Source organism: Euleptes europaea, chromosome 12, assembly GCF_029931775.1.
Source record: "Euleptes europaea isolate rEulEur1 chromosome 12, rEulEur1.hap1, whole genome shotgun sequence".
NCBI lineage: Eukaryota > Metazoa > Chordata > Lepidosauria > Squamata > Sphaerodactylidae > Euleptes > Euleptes europaea.
Genome location: NC_079323.1, coordinates 11,774,870 through 11,798,369, shown reverse-complemented (window position 1 = coordinate 11,798,369; position 23,500 = coordinate 11,774,870). Strand labels below are relative to the sequence as shown.

At 44.2% G+C, this 23,500-nt stretch overlaps 1 protein-coding gene across 3 annotated transcripts in view; it reads right to left on the bottom strand.

Moving 5' to 3' along the window:
- FAT3 (FAT atypical cadherin 3) overlaps window positions 1-23,159 on the bottom strand; it is a 372,853-nt gene extending 349,694 nt beyond the window's left edge. For all 3 annotated transcript variants that reach the window (XM_056858070.1, XM_056858072.1, XM_056858071.1), the window contains exon 1: window positions 19,857-23,159. In XM_056858070.1, coding sequence (XP_056714048.1) covers window positions 19,857-23,148 — 3,292 coding nt within the window. In that variant the 5' untranslated portion in view covers window positions 23,149-23,159. The remainder of the gene's footprint in view (window positions 1-19,856) is intronic.
- Between the last annotated feature and the right edge of the window lie 341 nt (window positions 23,160-23,500).

Here is a 23,500-nt window from a genome sequence, read left to right as displayed (position 1 = left end):
AATAAGATAATTACTCTTACAAAATCAACACTTTAATATAAAGTGGCTGCAAGAGGTATTTAAGCAGGATAAATCAAGACATCCATATCGATCTGGCCAATGAAGGAAAACACAACGGGCATTCTCCCATATTGTTTGTTCAGTTGAAGCTATGTAGTCAAGTTTCAGGGAGTGAGATGAATACACAAGACGTGTACCAGAAGGAGCAGAATGTGTGTTTCTTCACATCATATGTCTACTTGCTATTTACTCCGGGAACTGACAGTAGTTATGAGCCAGCATATCTAGTGTAATCTTCACAACAGCTAGGGCAAATAAAGAACCAGCAGGTGCACAGAGCCCCGATTCAGATCGGGATCATTGAAACATGAGAGACGTTAAGACTGTCTACCTCCATGCCATTTCTGAGGGTTGCAAACCCCCAGGTACTAGCTGGAGATATCCTGCTGTTACAACTGATCTCCAGCCGATAGAGATCAGTTCACCTGGAGAAAATGGCCGCTTTGGCAATTGGACTCTATGGCATTAAAATCCCTCCCCTCCGCAAACCCTGCCCCTCAGCTCCACCCCAAAAAACCTCCTGCCCGTTGCAAAGAGGGACCAGGCAACCCTACCTTTTCCCTATCTAAAATGGCTATACAGTAGATCTGGATCAGGCCAGTATGTTTGGATTCAATGGTACAAACAGGAGGTCTAAAGGTTCCTTTCACCTTAGGAAAACAGTGTGAGGGAGAGACATAAATCTCCCCTTCCCCTATGCTCTTGTCCTGATCCGAATCAAGGGACATCAACTCCCCCCCCAAAAAAATACTTTGGGAGCTCATTCATCACATCTCAACATCACCGAGTCTGCCTGGACCACCCTCTCCATGAGGAGATACAGCTTTATTCAGTCCATGAAGTAATGCCCAGAGAACAAGATGGCCCCCAAAACAGTTGGGATATATCTGGTTGGCATCTATAGAAAAAGCTTGTATATTTGTAAAACGATATCCATGTTTGACACTCTTCCTCTGCGATATCTCAACACCTTGTCATCATTTGGTTGGATCTTAAGCTATTTTCCAAGAGGATGTGTGTGTTTTGTTTTGTTTTAAATATAAGACGGCTGGGCCATTTTCCTCTGGACTGTTACTCTACCTAGACTTTCAGCCAATGACTGGATCAAGCCTCTGTTGACAAGTGAGACATTAAACAACACAAAAATGGAACCCATAAAACAACTGAGCCAGCTGGGAAGATTTTTCCCAGACGGAGGATTTTCGTGATGATAAAAAGCTGACGAGAAGCTTGCCTACTCTACACAAGAGAATATTAACTGTTTGCAAATTGCTACTGTGGTGTGTGCAGCGTGGGCTCAAAGCCCTTCTGGGCCATGGGGAAAGTTAAGTAAGACTCAAGGAAACTCTTGCAATTCCCAACCCTGTGAATTTTCAACACATACTCAGCTTTTAATTATGAAATCTATATCCTCTCTGCCATACAAGAAGCTCCAGGGATGCATTCACAAATAGCCTTCTCTAGACATCTGCCGGCACATCCCAATTTGCAGAAAACACACACTGGCCTTAGTGGAAAGAGATGTGGGAGAGACATAAAAACTGGAATATTTCCCCTCCGGTCTGTCCAGTAAAATTTCCCTTGTGTCAATTTTGGCTAAGGGATAGACTACATGGTGTGAACAAATAAGATTCCATGTAGAGTCCTCTGGTTGTTTCCGATAAAAGGGCGTCTGGTACGAAAGATGCTGCCAATTACCAATCCAGTTGAATTTTGGGTGGGGCAGGTTTGAGCAACGCAAAAAAGAAAAGAAAAAAAGGGCCGCAGTGAATCAAGAGCAGACCTTCCTAGTTGATGAGAAAGAAGAAGAGTTGGTTATTATATGCTGACTTTCTCTACCACTTAAGGCAGAATCAAACTGGCTTACAATCACCTTCCCTTCCCCTCCCCACAACAGACACCAAATGGTGACCGTATGGAGTTTTCAAGGCAAGAGGAGGTCTGCCATTGCCTGTCTCTGCGTAGCAACCCTGGACATCCTTGGTGGTTTCCCGTCCAAGTACCAACCAAGGCTGACCCTGCTTAGCTTCCAATATCTGACATGATTAGGCTAGCCTGGGCCATCTATTTCAGGGGAGTCGCCCAGATATACAGAGCTCTCCGTGCAGTTTTTATACTGTGTTTGATTGAAATTTGTTTAAATTGTATTATATCTTTGCAAGCTGTTGTATCCCCACTAGAAGAAAAGCAGGATGGAAATAAATAAAATGATTAAACAATTCTTATTATTTTTTGCTTGCTGTGGTTTTGGTTGGGATGGGGGGTTGCAATCCGGTTTTAACACAAGGACGTGTCCCCAAAATAAGACCCTGAAGTAGCTGCCTAAAGAAGCGGCCATCCAGTCTTCTACTTCAGCTCTCTGCCGCTTTATTTTCTCTGATGAGGAAGACAAAGAAAGGGGAGTGAATTTAACTGGGGCTCCATTACGGGCAAGGCTGGATAGCCTTCTGCTCTCTCACAAGTTATAGGCCCATAATTCTACCGCACGGGACAAAGGAATGGCCTGTCTAAGGAGAAGAATAGCATTTGCGCTGGAGGAATCTCCATTCATCAGTCCAGGCCTGGGTGTCAAGGTTATGTTGGATGCCCATGTCACTGCCGGAATACAACCTGAATTCCCCGGGTAAACACACCCTGTGACCCTCAAAGCAACGGAGACAATTTCGCTCCAAGCTTCCACCAATTCCAAAATTTATAGCTGCAAGCCAGATATTGTATTTCCAGCCAGTTTTAGCTGACACGGCTTCTCCCCCCCACTCCATTTTAATGCAGACCTTGAGAGTTCACAAGCCTCCACAGCAATATTCCCCCAGTGATATAAATGACTTATTTATCCTTGATTTACCAGCTTTCTAAAAAAAAAAAAAAAACTTGTTTGCTGGTTTGTTCGCCCTGATTTCCCCCCTCCCTTCCACTCATGCATAATGATGCCGGGGAGGGGGCAAAGGAAAGGAAGAGGTAGCCAAGAGCACCGAGAAAGAGAAAGGACCGTTCGTATTTTATAAATAGGGAGAAACAGTTCCGATAATTTTGTTACTGAAGCTGCGTTGTCCCAAGGGAATAACAGAACAGGAAACGCTGAGGGAACGGTGGAGCCCCGCACGGCATCACCTTTACGCTGTCTCCTCTAATAATTCCCAGTTGTATGCAAATGATGACAACATTAAGATAAAATCTGAGAATTACGCCAGCAAATCTTATGCAGACATTAAGCTTCCACCTGTAGTGATACCTTTTCTCTCGCCTCGGCTGAAGTTCTTCACGACACCTGTTTCTAAGGATACCATCCCAACTCTCTAATTAGAGCAGGATCTAGTCCGATATTTAGGCATCTTTTACACAAACCTTACCGGCTGTGGTTGTAGCAGCTTGCACACTTGCATCCTCACTGGCTGAGGTATGAGTAAAGGTTCACACGACACAACTTTTTGGTGACCTGACAACGGAAAGGCTCGAGAAGGACGACACTTGGCGGTCTGTAAATGCACCAGGAAGCTGAATCACAAAGGCAGGAGTCTTTCCAGTGAGCCAGTGTGGTGTAGTGGTTAAGAGCGGTGGTTTGGAGACGTGGAGTCTGATCCAGATTTGATTCCCTGCTTCTCCACATGAGTGGTAGAGGCTAATCTGGTGAACTGGATTCGTTTCCCCACTTCCTACACACGAAGCCAGATGGGTGACCTTGGGCAAGTTACAGCTCTGTTAGAGCTGTCTCAGCCCCACCCACCTCACAGGGTGTCTGTTGTGGGGAGGGGAAGGGAAGGTGATTGTAAGCCGGTTTGATTTTCCCTTAAGTGGTAGAGAAAGTCAGCATATAAAAACCAACTCTTCTTCTTTCCATGTACCCAGCCTTCAAATGGGCAACAAGTGCAACGCAGAGGTAATCACATTTATTTATCTGAAATACTTATATACCGCTTTGCCCCTGAAACTCAGGACTCAAAGCGGCTTACAAGTAATAAAAGCCAGATACAATCTTTTAAAAAATAATAATGTGTCCACATTTCAGATGTCCTTTCCATGTTTTTACAGTGCTTAGGGATGGACATTGTTCCCATAAACACTTTTCATTTCCTTGTAGATCTCTGTGGCTCCTTTGCCTTTAAAATAGAGGAATTTTATTACTGCCCTGTATTCAAGTTTGGTAGCCTTCTTCGGTCATTCTGGCAGGTCTAATTCACCAACGCTTCAACCCAAAAAGACAAAAAATGGAACATTAGTTGACAAGACATGGGACAACATACCGTGCACATTTCACGATTCCAGCTCAACTCCTTCTATCTGAGGGCACAAACCTATTGATAGGCCCTGGTACAATCACTCAAAATCCAAATGCATAAAGACATCTATCACTACTACATCTAGTACCACCAACTTCAAACTAGCCCCGGTCCTTTCTTGATACCTCTCAGACTTCAAAACCTTACTTCAGTAATTGCAAACAAAACTTTACAGCAGCAGCCACAAAAGATACTCGCTAAGACAAAATTAATCTGGCTGGCAATCTTCACGCCAAGGCTGCAGGGTCTTTATACCATCTCTAGGCAGAGGGCATGGCTCTGCAGATGGAATCAGGAGCTGGCAAGCTGGACACCAAGGTGGCAGCGGTTACATGAAGAAGAAGAAGGAGGAGGAGGAGGAGGAGGAGGAGGAGTTTTTTATATCCCGCTTTTGAGTTGTTGTTTTTACATCCCGCTTTTCTCTACCTTTAAGGAGTCTCAAAGCTGCTTACAATCGCCTTCCCTTCTCCAAAACAGACACCTTGTGAGATAGGTGAGGCTGAGAGAGTTCAGAGTGAAGTGTGACTGGCCCAAGGTGTAGGAGTGGGGAAACAAATCCAGTTCACCAGAGTAGCATCTGCCACTCATGTGGAGGAGTGGGGAATCAAACCCGGTTCTCCAGATTAGTGTCCGCCGCTTCTAACCACTACACCGCGCTGGCTCTCATGAGAATATGAAGTCTGTCTTGCTCATTAAGGTTTGCTTCCATTGATAGTGGGCCTTCAAGGACAGAGAGAGATCTTTCCTGGACCTGTTACCTGAGGCTACCTTTTTTACAGGAGCGGCCAGGGATTCATTCTAAAACTTTGTGTATGCAAAGCAGGCGCTGTACTACAGTTAGCTTCAGTTCTGTTTTCATGCGATTTAACTTCTTGTTTAAACATAATAACAAAACCAGTTTGCGTATTTTATTCCCCCCCCCCTTATTTTCCAAAGCGCTTCATTCTGAAGTGCTCCCCTCTGTGCCAAGGGTCCCCCCACACCGGGCAACAACACTTAAAACCTGGAAATAAAGCCAAGAATTTTTTAAAAAGCTTTTTACAAAGTGTGTGTTCTACAGTGGATGAAAATCATTTGGTGTTTGCTTAACCTTTGCCATTAAAAAAAAAATCCTTCTGATTTTGGCTGGTTCTTAATAGTAGGGGTTAAGCAAATATAGAGATAATAGAAATCGGGGTAATAATAATAATAATTAGCATTGCTCTGTGCTTTGAAGCGTTCAAAGAGCTTTATAGACATTGGGTTGGGTCCAAAATATGGGGGGGAGGAGGACACAAAATTGGTCAGGGAACACGATGCCTAATTTCCCATTATTTCCTGTTATACCTCCCCCTCCCAAATATAGCATTCGATTATGTTCAAGGGGGCTATTCTGAGGACACGGGAGCTGCTGGAGGGAGGGAAAGAAGAGGACGGTCTGCTTCCACAAACTTCCATATGCAGTAGGGTTGCCACTTGCCAGGTCCCTCTTTGCCACCTCTTTAAAGGAGGTTTTGGGGGTGGAGCCTGAGAAGGGTGGGGTTTGGGGAGGGGAGGGACTTCAGTGCCATAGAGTCCAATTGCCAAAGCGGCCACTTTCTCCAGGTGAACTGATCTCTATCGGATGGAGATCAGTTGCGATAGCAGGAGATCTCCAGCTAGTACCTGGAGGTTGGCAACTTTCCCTCCCCGCTATGACCGCTATGGCAAATGGACTCTATGGTATTGAAGTCCCTCCCCAAACCCTGCTCTACTCAGGCTCTGCCCCAAAAATCTCCAGGTATTTCCAACCCAGAGCTGGCAACCCTACCGATTCACTGCATTGCTGGGTTAAAACAGCATAGTACTATCACAGGGAGAAGGCCTGAAACAAATTATAGTTTAAATCTAAGTGGTAGTTAACTGAAGAACGACCAAGCTATTCTTGGAAGTTCTGATGGAAAGCATATGCAAACATATATATGTATATATATATATATATATATATGTGCACTCACATTAATTACTTCTTGTTTCTCTCCTAATTATTAACATGCATGGATAAGTTTTAAATTGAATAGGAAGTTCAGCAAGAGGGACATCCCAAGCGGGACATCCCAAACAGGACAAGCAGATTAAGAAAGGAACCCACATCAGCAAAGAGGGCCTCTGGCTTTCTCTTAGTTACCAAATGTTGATGTACAATTTCCCTAGCTATTGAAATGCCCTGTTCTTGACTGAAAAGCCCACGAAAACCTGAACTAATTATATATATTGAAGCCATAATGCAGCATCTACACTCAAAATTGAAAACTAGGTTTCCCAGAATAAGCCATTTTCAATTAAATAAGACCAATTGCAGCCCAAAGCAAAAAAAAACTTTGTTAGAAAAGGATCCAGTCCCATTCCGTAGAATGCGCTTCTGAGGTTCACAAATTTATAGCATTATATTAAGGCTTCAGTATCTTTGTCTTGTTAAAAGGGGGAGACTTGGTCGTCAGATACAGCACAGCAAAAGTTCTTGAAGCCACGTGATTTCCCAGCGGTTGAACTGTTAGGCAAATAATCTTCTGCAAAACCACTGTGTAATTGTCAAGAGTCCACCAGAACCCAGGTTGTCCAGCAGGCTTCCTGTGGAGGAATGGGGAATCAAACCTGTTTCCAGATTAGAGTCCACCGCTCTTAACCACTACATCACGCTGGCTCTTAACTACCACACCGCATACACCACTTTGAGTATCCCTTGGGGGAGGGGGGAAGTGGGGTACAAACGAAGTAAATAAATAATTAGGAGAATTCTTACAGCAGCCCTGTAAGGTCTAGCGTATTACGAACAGGAAGCTGAGGCAGAAAGTTATTTGCTTGAGACCACAGTTAAGAAATTGCATTGATCTGAAACCATGGACCACCCTGATCACCGTTCATTGTCATACTACACCAACTGACTATATAACCTCAGATATCTGTTTCTCTACGTGCACCTTGTCCTCCTGATATCGGTTTTCCAATAAGTTATACACACTTGTGAGACAGACTCCATAAATCAATGTTTTAATAACGCACCTTGCTAATTCCATCCGTTCCGAAGAGCTATAGGTTTTTTTCTTGATCTGCGAAGGCCAGATAACTTACTCATCGGCAGATTCAATTTTTTTTTTAAAAGTCTTATTTGGTACTGTCCTTATTAGAGAAGAAAAACTACTTTACCCATCCTTCTCATGGGATTTGCTGGCCTTGCAACTATTTGCTGAGGAACACGATGCACGCAGCTCCCGACACTTTTAAAATATGTAGTTGGACTAAAGGGACCGGCAGGGGTCTTGATGGCAGGAATCAGACCTCTGCTACTCGCCAGGTCAAGCTTTTCTTTTCTTTTTCGTTCGTTCCAAGACAGAGCTTTACAAATGGTCCAGGGCAAATCCCCAATCACAGAAGAAGAAAACTGCGCTCAGATTGACTGGTTTATTCTTGCCCAGCAGAAGGAGCTAAACGACTCATTCCAGTGTAGTATGTCAGGAAGAAAGGGAAAAGAGATGTTCTCGCACACAGTAGTGTCTGCCCCTAGCAACTCAACCCTGTTTACTGCTAGTGTCCAAAGGAAAGAACACCGGGTTGTGCAGATACCAGAATCCTAAGGTCCACTAGTAAATAAGGGGTTATTTTACAGTTGCATGAAATAGTATCAAAGGTGGGGAAACATGGGGGGGAAGACAGCAAATCTTCTCACAGACCTGTTGCTGTCATAAAGCTGCCCTCTCCTCTAACGGCAATTTGGGGCACACCCCACCGGACGGCCATGCTCTCCTCTTCTTCTCACACATCAATTGCCGCTTACTCTTGTTGCAAGCCACGGCGCCGGACTCCACTCTTGTGGCCTTTTCTCCTACACCTGGTCAGATCCAATCTACAGTCTGACTCGGTGGATCACAGGATAGAAGACAGGAACGATTCGTACGTGATGCAGAAATGCGCTGAAGGAAAACTACATTTTTGAAGACATTCTTGTCGTTACTCCCCGTTTCGAAACATGGGCTGAGACCCAGAATTCAAAAATGGGTCCGAGACTCATGCCTTTTTTCCAAACCAGCAGGTTCTATCAAGCCCCACTAGTTATGGTAGCAAGACCAGGGGACTGAGAGATAAACTAGGAGTTGTCCAAAAAGATAGGAGTCTGGAGTGGAGCAGATACCCTCAGACAGTCACTAGACAAGAACTATTCTCAAAGAGGGATATTGTTACAGCGAGTAGTATACCCCAAGATTTGAGTCCAGTAGATCCTTAAAAACCAACAACATTCCAGGGTATAAATCTTGTTAGTCTTTAAATTGGTATCAGACTCTAATCTTGCCCTACTGCTGCAAATAACAAGGCCACCCGCCTGAAACTATCATGCCTCAAAATCCTATAGATGCTGTCTGTAAGATTTTGGGGGGTATGATAATCTTTTCCTTGCTGCCCAGTGTGGCTTTTAAAAAAATGGTTCTATAGTATAATAATTCACAGAATCATAAAGTTGGAAGGGATCTCCTGCGTCATCTAGACCAACCCCCTGCACAATGCAGGACATTCAAAAGTACCTCCCCCACACACTCCAAGTGACCCCTACTCCATGGCAAAAAAACAAAACCCTCCAGGATCCCTGGCCAAACTGGTCTGGAGGATAATTGCTTCCTGATCCCAAAATTGCAATAAGCATTTCCTTGGGCATGTAAGAAAAGGTCAAGAGAGCCAAACACTGATGCAACCCTTCCTGCCCTCCCTCTCATGATCTGCCTAAGTTCACAGATGCTGTCAGATAACCATCCAGCCTTTGCTTTAAAACCTCCAAAGAAGGAGGGTCCATCACCTCCCGAGGAAGCCTGTTCCACGGAGGAACCGCTCTAACTGTCAAGTCCTGATGATATCAAGGTCTTTAGTTTAGCTCCCTCTTCCTAGTAGAACTCTGTGATTGGAGGCCCTGCTGACATAGAATCATAGAATCGGAAGGGACCACCAGGGTCATCTAGTCCAACGCAGGAAACTCACAACTACCTCCCCCACACACACCCAGTGCCCAAAAGGTGGCCAAGATGCCCCCTCCCATGAACTGCCCAAGTTCATAGAATCAGAATTGCTGACAGATGGCCATCTAGCCTCTGCTTAAAAACCTCCAGGGAAGGTGAGCTTACCACCTCCCGAGGAAGCCTGTTCGACTGAAGAACCGCTAACTGTTAGAAAATTCTTCCTAATGTCTAGATGGAAACTCTTCTGATTTAATTTTAACCCGTTGGTTCTGGTCCGGCCTTCTGTAATCTGCCATCTGGACCAAGCCTATAAATCCCAATAAACTTCCAAGTATTTGGGGAGGGGGAAAGTTATTGTTTGGGTCTATAAAGCTCTAAGAAGTCTCAGATCTTCTCCAAGAACTGTCCCAATCCATACAGCAAGTTTAGAGGTTCTCCTTCAGATGCCCCATGTTAATAGAAGACCTTCTTTGTGGTGGCACCTGATAACACAGAATGTCTTCCCATGAGAAATCTCACATTGCAGCAGTTTTTCTGTACCATGTTTAGATGGTTTCCCCCCCACATGCATTCGATTGCCAATGTGTCTTGCCATTTATTGGGGCTGCATTCCCAATAACCCATGGGTGGTTTCTACTCCAGTTTCTGGTCCAAACCCAGTTAAGTCTACCAGCTATGTGTCACAAACCACAGTTTGTATGTAAGCCTTAACCAGACTGCTGTCTGCCTCCCTGAAGAATCCGCCATTGCCACCTTAAGAGTAGGGTTGCTAACTCTGTGTTCGGAAACACCTAGAGATTTGAGGGAAGAGCCTCGATGATTGGTGTTTAGGGAGGGGAGGGACCTCGGTGGGGTATATAGCCATGCAGTCCACCTTCCAAAGAAACCATTTTCTCCAGGTGAAGTGGAATGAACATTTTAAATAACTAAGCAATAAACAAACAAACAAACAAACAAATAAGTGGTCTATGTAGTCTGGAGATCAACTGTATTTCCAGGAGATCTCCAGCCCCCACCTAGAGCCTTTACAGTGTGGTATAGTGGTTCAGAGTGGTGGTTTGGAGAGGTGGACTCTAATCTGGAGAACCGGGTTTGATCCGCCACTCCTCCGCATGAGCAGCGGACGCTAATCTGTTGAACCGGGTTGGTTTCCCCGCTCCTACACATGAAGCCAGCTGGGTGACCTTGGGCTAGTCACAACTCTCTTACAGCTCTCTCAGCCCCACCTACCTCACAGGGTGTCTGTGTGGGGAAGGGGAGGGAAGGTGATTGTAAGCCGGTTTGATTCTTCCTTAAATGGTAGAGAAAGTCGGCATATAAAAAACCAACTCTTCTTCTTCTTACACTACACTGGTAAAATGCCAGTAATGCAGGGTTTTTTTCATGATTGTGGTGTGTTTTTGTTTAGTTTTACTACTTAACAGTTGTTTTTTTATGGAGCAAATTGGAGCACTGCACAGTTGGTGTTCTGTAGCATCTGGCTATCTAGGGAAGCCTGTATATTGGGGTAATTAAAAACTGTTCAGCACAACATCAAAATCCAGGGGCTTCCATTTATAGCTCACACTGCACTAGCCAAGAATTTAATATAAACTCAAATGGCACAGGCAACTCTTCAGTAGATCTAGTCCATAGATAAGACATCCTTTCATAAAAATTGGGTAAGCTAAAAATACCAATTGTAGGCTTGCAGAGTTCTCCCTCTCTCCATTTTTATTCCATTTTCCTTTCAATGAAACACTACCCCAGCAGCAGCCAAACATGCATATTTATCAAACCCCTCCACACCGTAATGATAAATGAAAGTTTCCTTCAACTCAAATATGCCCAGTACCTGCAAAGAGAATTTGGGAGGACCAAAATGAGAAGCAAGCTGTCTTGAGCAATGCATTTATTCCATTTCCCTCTCTGCAATGTAACAGTAGCAGGAACAAATTCCCCCCCTGTCCTTTCTTGGTGTACCAAATTTTCAGCACAAGTTAATTTCAACTCACCGCTCAAGTATTTTCTTTCCTTCACCTTCCAAGTTCTATTTGGATTTACGCAAAACCCATTTGTCAGGGCATTTCAATCACTCCAGAAGTTAAAATTACAGAATTTAGGATTGTGTTACCAAACTGCTATGCAGAGTCAAAGAAGATCAATCCTTCCAATTTGTAATCATTTAAAATCCCATCTTCGCTTAATGGAATTTCCAACCCTTTATCACTTAAAGAAGGAGAAATAATGCTGCAAAGCCAGCGGGTAGGTTAACAATTTAAATGCCGTATAATAAAAAAGAACCCTTAGATTGTCACTTAAATCCTAAGAATGCTGACTGAACTCTGCCATGCAATCGAAAGAGATCAATTTTGGCCCAAGCTATGATGATGATGAAGATGAAGAAGATGAAGAAGAAGAACAACAACAACAGGAGTTGGTTTTTATACCTTGCTTTTCTCTACCTTTAAGGAGTCTCAAAGCGGCTTACAATTGCCTTCTCTTCCCCTCCCCACAACAGACACCCTGTGAGGTAGGTGGGGCTGAGAGAGTGAGACTAGCCCAAAGTCACCCAGCTGGCTTCATGTGTAGGAGTGGGGAAGCAAATCCAGTTCACAAGATTAGCCTCCGCCGCTCATGCGGAGGAGCGGGGAATCAAACCAGGTTCTCCACATCAGACTCCACTGCTCCAAACCACTGCTCTTAACCACTACACCATGCTGGCTAACTGAATATATTTTTCAGACCGCATATTTAAAAATATCAAGAAATCATATACTTTCCATGGTCCTTAAAGGGTGACAGAACTTCCAGTAATAAGAGGTTCTACTTCATTGTCTTGACTGGAACTGTACGTCCACATAATATATCGTTATCATAAAATCTGCCTCACAGTTGCACAATCTGGCATTTTCAAAGTAATGAAAGGTAAACTACCTGGAACCACCATGCTTAGAATTCCTGCCTTGTATCAAATAAGACTGAACCCGCCAGAAAGCCTCCAGGTGACTGTAGTAGCTTGTGGTTCTGACAGCTGCTGCAGTCACTCAAGGACATCCCCCTTCCAATTCTCTCTCGGCATCACCCACCTGCTTGCTGGCTCATACTTTTTCCAGCAGCACCTGGCTTCATTCTGGACTCATGGATTCAAAGAGACACACCCATGTAGGAGGTGGAAGAGTTGGTTTTCATACCCCGATTTTTCCTACCTTTAAGGAGTCTCAAACCGGCTTACAGTTGCCTTCTCTTCCTCTCCCCACGACAGACACCTTGTGAGGTAGGTGAGGCTGAGAGAGTTTGGAGAGAACTGCGACTAGCCCAAGGTCGCCCAGCAGGCTTCATGCGTAGGAGTGGGGAAACCAACCTGGTTCTACAGATTAGCGTCCACTGCTCTTAACCACTACGCCATTCTGGCTCTCAAGAGAGAGTTAGGATTAGGAGGCTGTCTATAGGTAACTGTACCAACTGTTAGAATCACTAGCATATGCAGTCACCCAAAGGGTTCTCACCACATGTAGCCTTATTGATGAGGTCCACTGGTTCCACTAATCCACAGCTACAACATTGGTGCTTTGAGCATTAAGGTAAAGACAGAAACAATGGCCCGGCAGACTTGGGCAACTAGTCTTCCCTGTTTAGAAGCACTTCACTTAAGGGTGCCATGCTTGAACTATCATTCTGAGGAGGAGGAGAAGAAGAGTTGGTTTTTACATGCCAACTTTTTTACCACTTAAGGAAGAATCAAACCAGCTTACCATCACTTTCCTTTCCCTTCCCTGCAACATGCACCTTGAAGGGAAGGTGGGGCTCAGGGAGTACAGAGAGAACTGTGACTAGCCCAAGGTCACCCAGCTGGCTTCATGTGGAGCATGAACAGGTTCACCAGATTGGCATCCACCGCTCATGTGGAATGGGGAATCAAACCCAGTTCTCTAAATTAGATTCCACCACTCCTAACCACTGTTCTTAGCAGTGTTCTCCGCACTAGCTCTCACATTCAGTTTACACATTCAGTGCTATCAGGTATCATCTAAAAGCTTCTTTTCTAGGGATGTCAGCCCTCCAGGTAGGGATCATCCGGAATTTCAGCTCAACTACAGTACAGATCGGGGGGGGGGGGGGAATGATGTTTCGATACAGATTGCTTGGTTTCCTTAGAATCTGCACCTCATTACACAAATTCAGAGTTTCAGATGCTGCATTTAATTATGGTCTTTAGCCTGGTTACAGCAGTTCTCCTACCATAAAAATAAGGTTGCAATCCTGAAGGGAGGGGCGAATCTCCTTAGGAGCTGACGTAGGTACCACTTTATCACAGAATAAAATGGCACCTACGCCGGTGCAGGGGCAAACACGCTGGTGTCCGGGAGCCACAGAGCGTTGTCTGCCCCCACCACCACTCTGGGAACTAAATCCCGGAACACCCGTGCCGGCATGGGGGAGAAGTTCCCAGGGCATTCCAGGGCGCAGAGGTGCCTTTGGGCAGGATCCTAACCCCGTTCGCCCCAGGAACGCCCCCTTGATTGGCGGTGTGGCTGCACCACCTTGACTTGGTGGAAACGCCTCATTTTATTCAATGGGGCATCCTCCCCTTTTGTTTCTTATTATTTTAAACTGCTCTTTTTCCCTCGGTGGCAGCCAGGAAGCCTCGAAGGAGGCAGCGTGGCTGCGCCACTCCTGGCCGCTGCCTAACTGCCCCCCTCTTCAGGATTGGGCTGCCCAGATTACAAAAATATTGATCTTGTTTTGCTGTCTGTTCGGAGGTTGTCTCTGCATTTTTTGCTTCCCTCCACAAGTTTCCTGAATGCCAATAAACAATCCAATAGCCAAGGTCAGTTCCTAAGTAGTGACGGAGGAGCCATATATGAAATACAGATTTTTCTCCCTTTAATAGTTAATTTGAGCATGTGACTTTACAGCTGGTTGGTTATTCAACAGTGTTTATGCAGTCTTTCCATCTTTATTAAAAACAGTCATAGACCAGCACAGTTCTTCACAATTTACCACTAAAACCCTTAGTATTAAGCTCTACCCACAAGTTTATACAAATAGTAAAAAAACGTTGTTTACACGCTTTGCAAACTATATATACTGTGTGTGTGTTAAGTGCCGTCAAGTCACTTCCGACTCATGGTGACCCTATGAATGAAAGTCCTCCAAAATGTCCTATCTTTGACAGCCTTGCTCAGATCTTGCAAATTGAAGGCTGTGGCTTCCTTTGTAGAGTCAATCCATCTATTGTTGGGTCTTCCTCTTTTCCTGCTGTCCTCAACTTTTCCTAGCATGACTGTCTTTTCCAGTGACTCTTGTCTTCTCATAATGTGACCAAACCAAAATACGATAGCCCCAGTTTAGTCATTTTAGCTTCTATGGTCAGTTCAGGCTTGATTTGATCTATAACCCACTGATTTGTTTTTTTGGCAGTCCACGGAATCCGTAACACTCTCCTCCAACACCAAGGAATCTATTTTTTTTTCCTATCAGCTTTCTTCACTGTCCAGCTTTCACACCCATACGTAGTAATAGGGAATACGATGGCATGAATTAATCTAGTCTTGGTGGCCAGTGACACATCCTTATATATACTACTCTTAAAATTATTGACCTACCGATGTTCTCAGCAGCGTCTGACGGGTTCTATAGGCCGCTGCACAAAACTTAGCCGTTCCTACTATAACCTGTGGATTTTTGTCTATGAGCAACATTTTAGTGTACTCCTGACCTGTATGGCTGGAATGCCGACTAAGCCAGAGGGAGATAAACTTAGAATGAGCCTCTTGATATAGTGGACAGCGCAGTAGACCGTGCTCTGTTTTTTTCAATTTTCTTTAGAGCACAGGGACATGACCCTCTCTTCCAGGAGAACCTTTCTGTATCTCCCATCCACAACCGCCGAGGAAGAGCTTGGCATCTAACTGGGAGAGGTAGGCGGCAGGAGCGGCTACATATCTGGACTGTTCTGCTGATAGAAAAGTCGGTGCCTTCTCTAGATCTTTTTGGCCCGTATCCAGTATCATTTTTTGCCCATTATGCACAACAGAACAGGCTCTTTCTTCTCTAGTCACAACGGAGAAACACTGAAGACACAAGTCCCCGCAATGCCTTTTGCATACCTTAGACCCATGGTTTACAAACTGAGTTTTAGTTAATTCGGAGATTCCTCAGAAGTGAATCTGGAATTCCTCAGTGAGAAGATCAATAAGGGCAGCCAGGCTTCCGCGAAAGACACTTATGCTGCCAAGACTGAACTCCGCATGAGATGTGCAGATGGAAAGAAGTATTGGATATGTGCACTCTTCAGTTGCAAAGGGAGGCAAGTAAACCACAGTGGGACTGGCCAAAGCCTCACAGAAACTGCACATGCCCCAGAGTCCTCCGCAATGCGCAAGGTACCTTCAGCAGAGGATGAGTTGATGTGGCAAGAGTTGCCCAACAGGTAGATGGTAAGAAAACCACTGTCACAGATGTCCTTCCAAACCAATTCAAGCCTAAAACATAGAGATGTGACCTAGTCCATATGGGATTGACCCACCTCATGGATGTCAGGGAGTAGGTTAAGTAGAGCCAGCATGGTGTAGTGGTTAGGAGCGGCGGACTCTCATCTAGAGACCCGGGCTTGATTCCCCACTCCTCCACATGAGTGGCAGACTCTAATCTGGAGTACTGGGTTTGATTCCCCACTCCTCCATATGAGCAGCGGACTCTAATCTGGAGAGATTGGTTTGATTCCCCACTCCGCCACATGACTGGGGGACTCTAATCTGGTGAACTGGGTTGGTTTCCCCATTCCTCCACATGATCATAATACCTAGTTTGGCTGAAGTTTGCCTTAATTCCCTCCACGCCTATGCCTTGTTCCCAAACTACAGAGCAACTGGGGGTGAGGGGGAATCTTCAGAGAATTCTCTAAAAGGGGTTGTCACCTGAAGTTAAATCTTTGGACTCCGCGGTTGCTAGTCAAGTCAAGTTTATTTAAAACAGTCATAGACCAGAATATAAATAAGAACACAATTAATCCATAAGTAAAATAGCTTACATACTACCAATATACATCTTATTAAAATACAAATTTACATAAGGCATCTTTATACGCCACTCCGCCTTTTCTTAATTTTAAGAACCAGCCAACCAAATTTGGCAACTTTACAAGTAATCTCCTAACTACACTGACTTTGCACAGTTCAAGTGTCAACGGTGCAGCTCAAATAGAGTTAACTGTTTGGGCTGCCTATTTCCCCCCCTTATAACCCAGACCCCGGAGTTTTTACACCGCCGTCTGGCTTTCGCCATCAGCTTGGAATCCTGACATCTGATTAAACAGCATGAATTAGCCCAAACAGAGACTTTTCTTCATTTTGTGCTTTAATACCAAATCGAAAAATGACAGGCCTTTGTACAAAGAAACCCATTATCTGCTTCGACCACAGCAAACCCTCATAAACCACAGCTATGTTTTAAAAAACTGTTCTTAGGGCCAGATTAACCGTTATGCCACAAACACTACAGAACTGGTATACAACTAAACGGGGGTAATGTCTCTGGTGTAATTATCTGGGAATAGGCACAGCCACTCCATGAATCTTTACAATTCTCCTCAGTACAGAATATACAGGGCTTTTTGGATTTCATAACTGAATTGGTAGCAAGATTGGGAGTTATTTAAAACATATCATTCGCTTCTACAGAGAATTTTGCATACCTATGCAGCAACAAGGACCTTGTCTGCCTTAAACAAGCCCTCTTTAGGCTGAAGTCTACCCACCGCTTACTTCCAAGGAGTTGAACAAAGTGCATTTTCATCAGATGCATTGTGCCTGTAGATGGCAGCCAAACAGGGCCATACACAAAATAACAATTTTCCATTATTGGGGGAACACCATGTGTGTGTTAAGTGCCATCACGTCGCTTCCTGCTCATGGCGACCCTATAAATCAATGTCCTCCAAAACGTCCTATCCTTAACAGCCTTGCTCAGGTCTTGCAAACTGAGGACTGTGGCTTCCCTTATAGAGTCAATCTATCTCTTGTTGGGTCTTTCTCTTTTCCTGCTGCCTTCAACTTTTCCTAGCATGACTATCTTTTTCAGTGACTCTTTTCTCATAATGTGACCAAAGTACGATAGCCTCAGTTTAGTCATTTTAGCTTCTAGGGTCAGTTCAGGCTTGATTTGATCTATAACCCACTGATCTGTTTTTATGGCAGTCCACGGTATCCATTAACACTCTCCTCCAACACCACATTTCAAAGGAATCTACTTTCTTCCTATCAGCTTTCTTCATTGTCCAGCTTTCACACCCATCCATAGTAACAGGGAATACAATGGTATGAATTAACTTGATCTTGGTGGCCAGTGACACATCCTTACACTTAAGAATTTTTTCTAGCTCCATCATGGCTGCCCTTCCCAGTCTCAATCTCCTTCTGATAATTATAAGAACACCATAGGTATGCAGAAAATTATGAGTTTATTTTTTTTAAAATCACTAAAGATACAGCCAGAAAGTGTATTGTCCTCTTGAAGCTGCAGAAAGATGACATCAGTTGCGCGCCAGTTAAAGAGAAAATAAAAATTGAAGCAGATGGGGAAATGGGCAAACTGGCTTGCTCTGGTCGCTTCTAGTATCCCAAAGGGGAGATTAGGGTTGATGAGCATCCCCACAACTTAATCCCCTACACATCAGCCCAGAAAAGCTTTTAAAGGGCTCTATAAGCACTTTCAAGATAAAAGAAGCCTGGGGAGAGGATCCATTAGAGATGGAGGGAAAGCCCTTCCTCGGATTCTAATGTATTACGCCCAAGGACTCCGTAGTGAGGAGGACAGACCCATCAACCACTTAAAATATCTGGATATGGGGGATGGAATCGAGATCAGGGGCCATGTGCTGTGAGATGCATCTTCCCCAACCCCTTCTCCTTATGGACACAAGATACACTCAGGTGTGATAAGAGAGCCCATCTCAATCTGTACACTGCATTGGTTAGGCCGCACCTGGAGTACTGTGTGCAGTTCTGGAGGCTCCACTTCAAAAAGGATGTGGACTGAATGGAGCTGGTGCAGAGGAGAGCGAGGAGGAGGATCCGGGGCCTGGAGACCAAACTCTAGGAGGCAAGCCTGAGGGAGTTGGGAATGTTTTGTCTGGAAAAGAGGACATGATTGCTCTCTAAGGATTTGAAGGGCTATCACTTAGAGGAGGGCAGGGAGCTCTTTCTGTTGGCAGCAGAGGATAGGACTCACTTTAATGGGTTTAAATTGCGGGAGGAAAGGTACCAACTGGATATTAGAATTATTATTTTTACAGTAAGAGTTGTTCAACAGTGGAATCAGCTACCTAGGGAGGTGGTGAGCTCCCCCTCACTGGCAGCCTTTGAGCTGGACAAGCACTTTGCAGGGATGCTCTAGGCTGATCCTGCATTGAGCAGGGGGTTGGACTAGGTGGCCTGTATGGTCCCTTCCAACTCTATGATTCTATAATCTTTCCTTGGGCCCCAAAAAACAACACATTAATCGGAGATTTCCAATCCTCCGAGCTCCACAATGTGGACATCTACCATTTACATGCATTTGCTTCCCTGGATGTAGGGCAAGATGGAAGGAAGGAAGCGCTCTCACCTTCCACATTGTCTCAGGGCAAACCTTAATGCGAAGGCAAGCTCTTAATGAAATTTCTCAAAAATGCAAAGTAATGCTTTCTAATTTCCTCACTTAATCTAATGTCACAGCTGCCCTATTAATGCCAGCAGCTATTAGATACTTAAACAACCAGCTTGTTGAACTGCAATTTTATCAGACGCCTGGATTCCACCCCCATTTTGATAATGTTCCATAATGGCAGTGTGGGGGTGATTTAAATCTTTTAAAGCCAACAGACTTTTAATCATCTTTGGAAAATGAATACATTTAATGCCTTCTGCATTTAAAAAAAAACCACGATACGAGCACAAAGTTCACACATCTAGCTAATATCTACGCTAAGCTTGTTTCTACAGTAATTAATGTTGTGCAGAGACTGCCAAAATTCCTACATTTAAAAAAAGCACCAAACAAAATGCAAAGAACAATGCACACAAACCAAAATAATGTCCTTTCCACCCATCCACAATCTAATTTTGCACTCGTAATTTTGCTTTATTTGGCTTCCCTTTTTCACTGGGGTCAAGAGTGTGCTGACCGTCTACTGTGGTGACCTGAATAATTTACAGTTATCACTCCATAATACACTGCTCCTAATGGAGTCACAGACAGTCCGCCATTGCTTTTCAATGAGGGCAGAGCAGTTGCAAGGAAAAGGCATTTTGCCTGCACGGCTGAGGTATGATTAAAATATATATAAATATTAATTCCTACTTTCATCTGCACAAAGGTCGCTAAAGGAACCCTGAAACGCATTTACCCATTGCCTAAATTTTAATGCCATAATCCAGCACGGGATGTATTTGCACAGAAGGCACAACTCGGGCCAGGTGGGTCAGGCTGAGGACATGGCTGCCCGCCATTATATTTGGATTGAGGCCTACATGGCTGTGAGGCATTTCAAGTCTTTTGAAATGACACGCTGCAACGAAAACAAAGAACAACTTACCAGTTTCTTCGTCAACATTAAACCTTCCCAGTCCACTGCCATCCCGGATGGAATACTGGATCTCACCGTCCCTGCCCACATCGTCATCCCGAGCGATCACTTGCAAAACACTAGTTCCAATGCGCGAATTTTCTTTTACAGATCCAATGACAGCAAAGTCAGAAAAATAAGGGGTGTAGAGATTTTCATTCACATCCACAACTTCCACTTCCACAAAGGAAACAGAGGATAGCGAAACCGGGCGTCCTTTATCCTTTGCGCGCACCGTCAGGTTGTAGAACTGTTGCTTCTCATAGTCCAGCTCTTTGCTCAGCCGGATAGCTCCACTGGCCTTGTCTATCTCAAATCTCCCATTGTAATCATTCACCAGGGAATAGCGGACTTGTCCTCCCAGACCAAGATCTGGGTCTTGAGTTTCAAGCCAAGCAATGACAGTACCAACAGGTAGATCCTCCAGAACCTTCACACTATAGCTGGGTGGTATGAAAGCTGGAGAACAATCATTGACATCATCCAAAAACACCCTTAGAGGAATGACGGAAAATTTCTGGTGCCCACTATCTGCCCTGTCCCTCGCCTCTATCTTTAATGTATAATTTGCCTTTGATTCCCTGTCTAAATGGTCACCTACATACATTACACCTGTTGAGCTATTGATAACAAACTGTTGTGTATCTGTCAATATGGAGTAAGTGACTGCACCATTTGGTCCCAGGTCTCTGTCCCTGGCCTCTACTTGGATAATCTCTGTACCAATACTTGTGCTTTCCAAAATATTAACCGAGTAACTTTCCTGTAAAAATATGGGCCTGTTATCATTAGCGTCCTCGATAGTTATGGTAAGTAATCTCCACATGGCTTTCTGAGGGCTTCCTAAATCATAAATGGTTATGTTAAGGAGATATAGCTCTGTTTTCTCACGGTCCATGGGCATAAGGACCTTAAGTAGCCCTGTCTCCATTTCAAGATTAAAGCAGCTATCCGTATTGCCATCTGATACGGTATAGACTACTTTTCCATTAAAGCCAGAATCAGCATCATAGGCCTTGATTCTAAATATGGTAGCACCAACAGGAAGGTCCTCTCTGACTGATATATCAGTAGGAAATGATTTATCAAAGTGTGGGGCCTGCCTGTTCACAGAATAAAAATCCAAGAAGCCATCTTCTGAATTTAGCTTCACATTGGCTTTTGCCTTTTTGAGCAACTTCTCCGCCAGCCTCTGGGCAACCCTAGTCTCTCGGCAACTGAAGGTCTTGGAAGATACTTTCCCATGAACCACTGAAATGTTCACAGACATGGAGTCTGCAAAATTCTCCCCATCAGTTGCCGTAATTCTGAGTCCAAAATTATTGTTCTTGACGCCAGCATTAACCAAGGACTTTTTAAGCTGCAGAACCCCCGATTCTGGGTTCAGATAGAAAAACCCCAGTTCATTACCAGAGATTATTTTGTATTTGACAAGTTCCAGCTCATCTATGTCAATAGCAGAAACGGCAGTGATGTGGCCACCAACAGGGAAATCAGATGAAATGACTCCCTGACAAGCCACCTTTTCAAATAAGGGCTTGTTATCGTTCACGTTGCCTACGTAGATTGTGACATTAACCTCGCTCTCGTGGCGGTAAGGTGAACCCCAGTCTGAAGCCCTGACAATAAACCTGTAGCTCTCTGGGGAAGACTCAAAATCCAATTCTTCAGACGTGCTAATAATCCCAGTAAATTGGTTGATGGAAAAAGGAAGTGAATTTAAACTAGCAATGCTGTACGTGATGTAGCCGTTTTCTCCCCTGTCCTTATCAAATGCAGAAACTGACAAAATGCTACTCCCCACGGGGACACTTTCATTGACATAGGAGCTGTACGAAGGCTGTGCGAACTCTGGAATGTGGTCGTTGGCGTCCTCTATCCTGACAGTGACATGTGCTTTTAAGTCCCCTTCTTTACTTATTACTTCTAAATCATAAAATTCCTTGTCAACAATTTTTAAAGGGTGTGCAGTAGTAATTAAACCTGTCCTGGGATTAATCTTAAAATACTCAGCATCCTCACTAGGTGACAATTTATATTCTTCCCCCTGAGGTTCTGGGGTTAGCTTTACTATGGCAACAACTACTCCTGGAGGAGAGAATTCACTGATGGCCACATCATACGTTTCCTTTTCAAACTTTGCCGGGTTGCTTTCTCTCTTGGGACCAGCAATATGGACCAGCTTGACAGCTGAAAACTTCTGCGGGGACCCCTTGTCCTTAGCTTGGAGAGTGAGGTTGCAACCATAGGGAAAATTGTCCCAATCGATGGGCTTTCTCTCTTTGATTTTATACTCGTTCATCCATCTACCCTCTTTAGTCAAAACAAAGTATTCCAAGGGATCTCCAGCAACAATAGTGACAGATTCAATTTCACCATTGGCACCTTCATCGAGATCATCAACATTAACAACTGCGTAGGTAGGCTCCTTATCCAAAGAGAAGGGAATATGGGTTACTATGCTGAGAGTCGGGGCATATTCATTGATACGATCAATGTGAATATAAAGTTTGGCAGTGCTGCTTACTCCATTATTACCATAAAGTTTCATTCCACGGTCTACAGCCAGAACTTCAAGGTCATACCGGCTTTTCTCATCATAGTTTAACCGTCCGCTTAAAGAGATAACGCCACTAGTCGGATGGACAGAGAAGAGGTCAACTTTATTTTTGAAGTAGTAATAGAATTCACCATTGGAACCAATGTCGGCGTCCGTCGCTGTGACCTGTGCAATGCTAGTTCTTAAAGGAGTGCTTTCTGCTATTGTTACCGAATAGGTGGTGGGTGAAAATAGCGGCCGTAAATCGTTCATGTCTAAAACTTGTATGTTCACTTTTGTCCATGCTTCCAAGTCTTCTCCTCGGACAGAGCCCTTTACTATCAATAAATAGTTGTCCTGAATCTCTCTGTTTAATATAGCAGAATTCCCACCTTTAGTTCTTATCCTAAGAAAACAGAAATCAGCTATCACAACTTCCTCTGCTTTGAAAAAGCCCTCCTCATCACCAGACACTATCCTGTATTTGATATCCCATGAGAGGTCTGCCATGGTGATACCCATCCTACTTTGACTGTTAAGATAGGTCCTCGCAGCAGAGTTTTCGTACACTGTAGCATTGTACATGGAATGTGTGAAGTGGAAGCCAAGTGGGGCTGTCCCTTGAAGGCCATGGCAAACGTTGGCAAAAAGCTGAGCGAGCAAGAAGGCAGGGCCGAACACAGGGGCCAAAGGACCTGACCAATGGCCCATATTTCTCTCCATCACATCATTCTTTCATCCTCTGGAAAAGAAAAAGAAAAGGACAACCGTCAATTGGTGAGAAACACAATAATCTTAAGAAGAAGAGTTGGTTCTTTTTATGTCAACTTTCTCTACCACTTACAAACCCGGTTCTCCAGATTAGAGTCCACAGCTCCTAACCACCGCTCTTAACCACTCTACCACACTGGCTCTCATTAACCATTATGCCTATGAGTCAGTTCTCAAATAGCATATCATACCAAGATAAAGAGTTAACAAGGGAGAACCTTATTGACAAGTATCTAATTATATCATTTAATTATAAGAGATTTATTATTCACACTACAGACAGCACTTCATCAGGTGAAGTAAA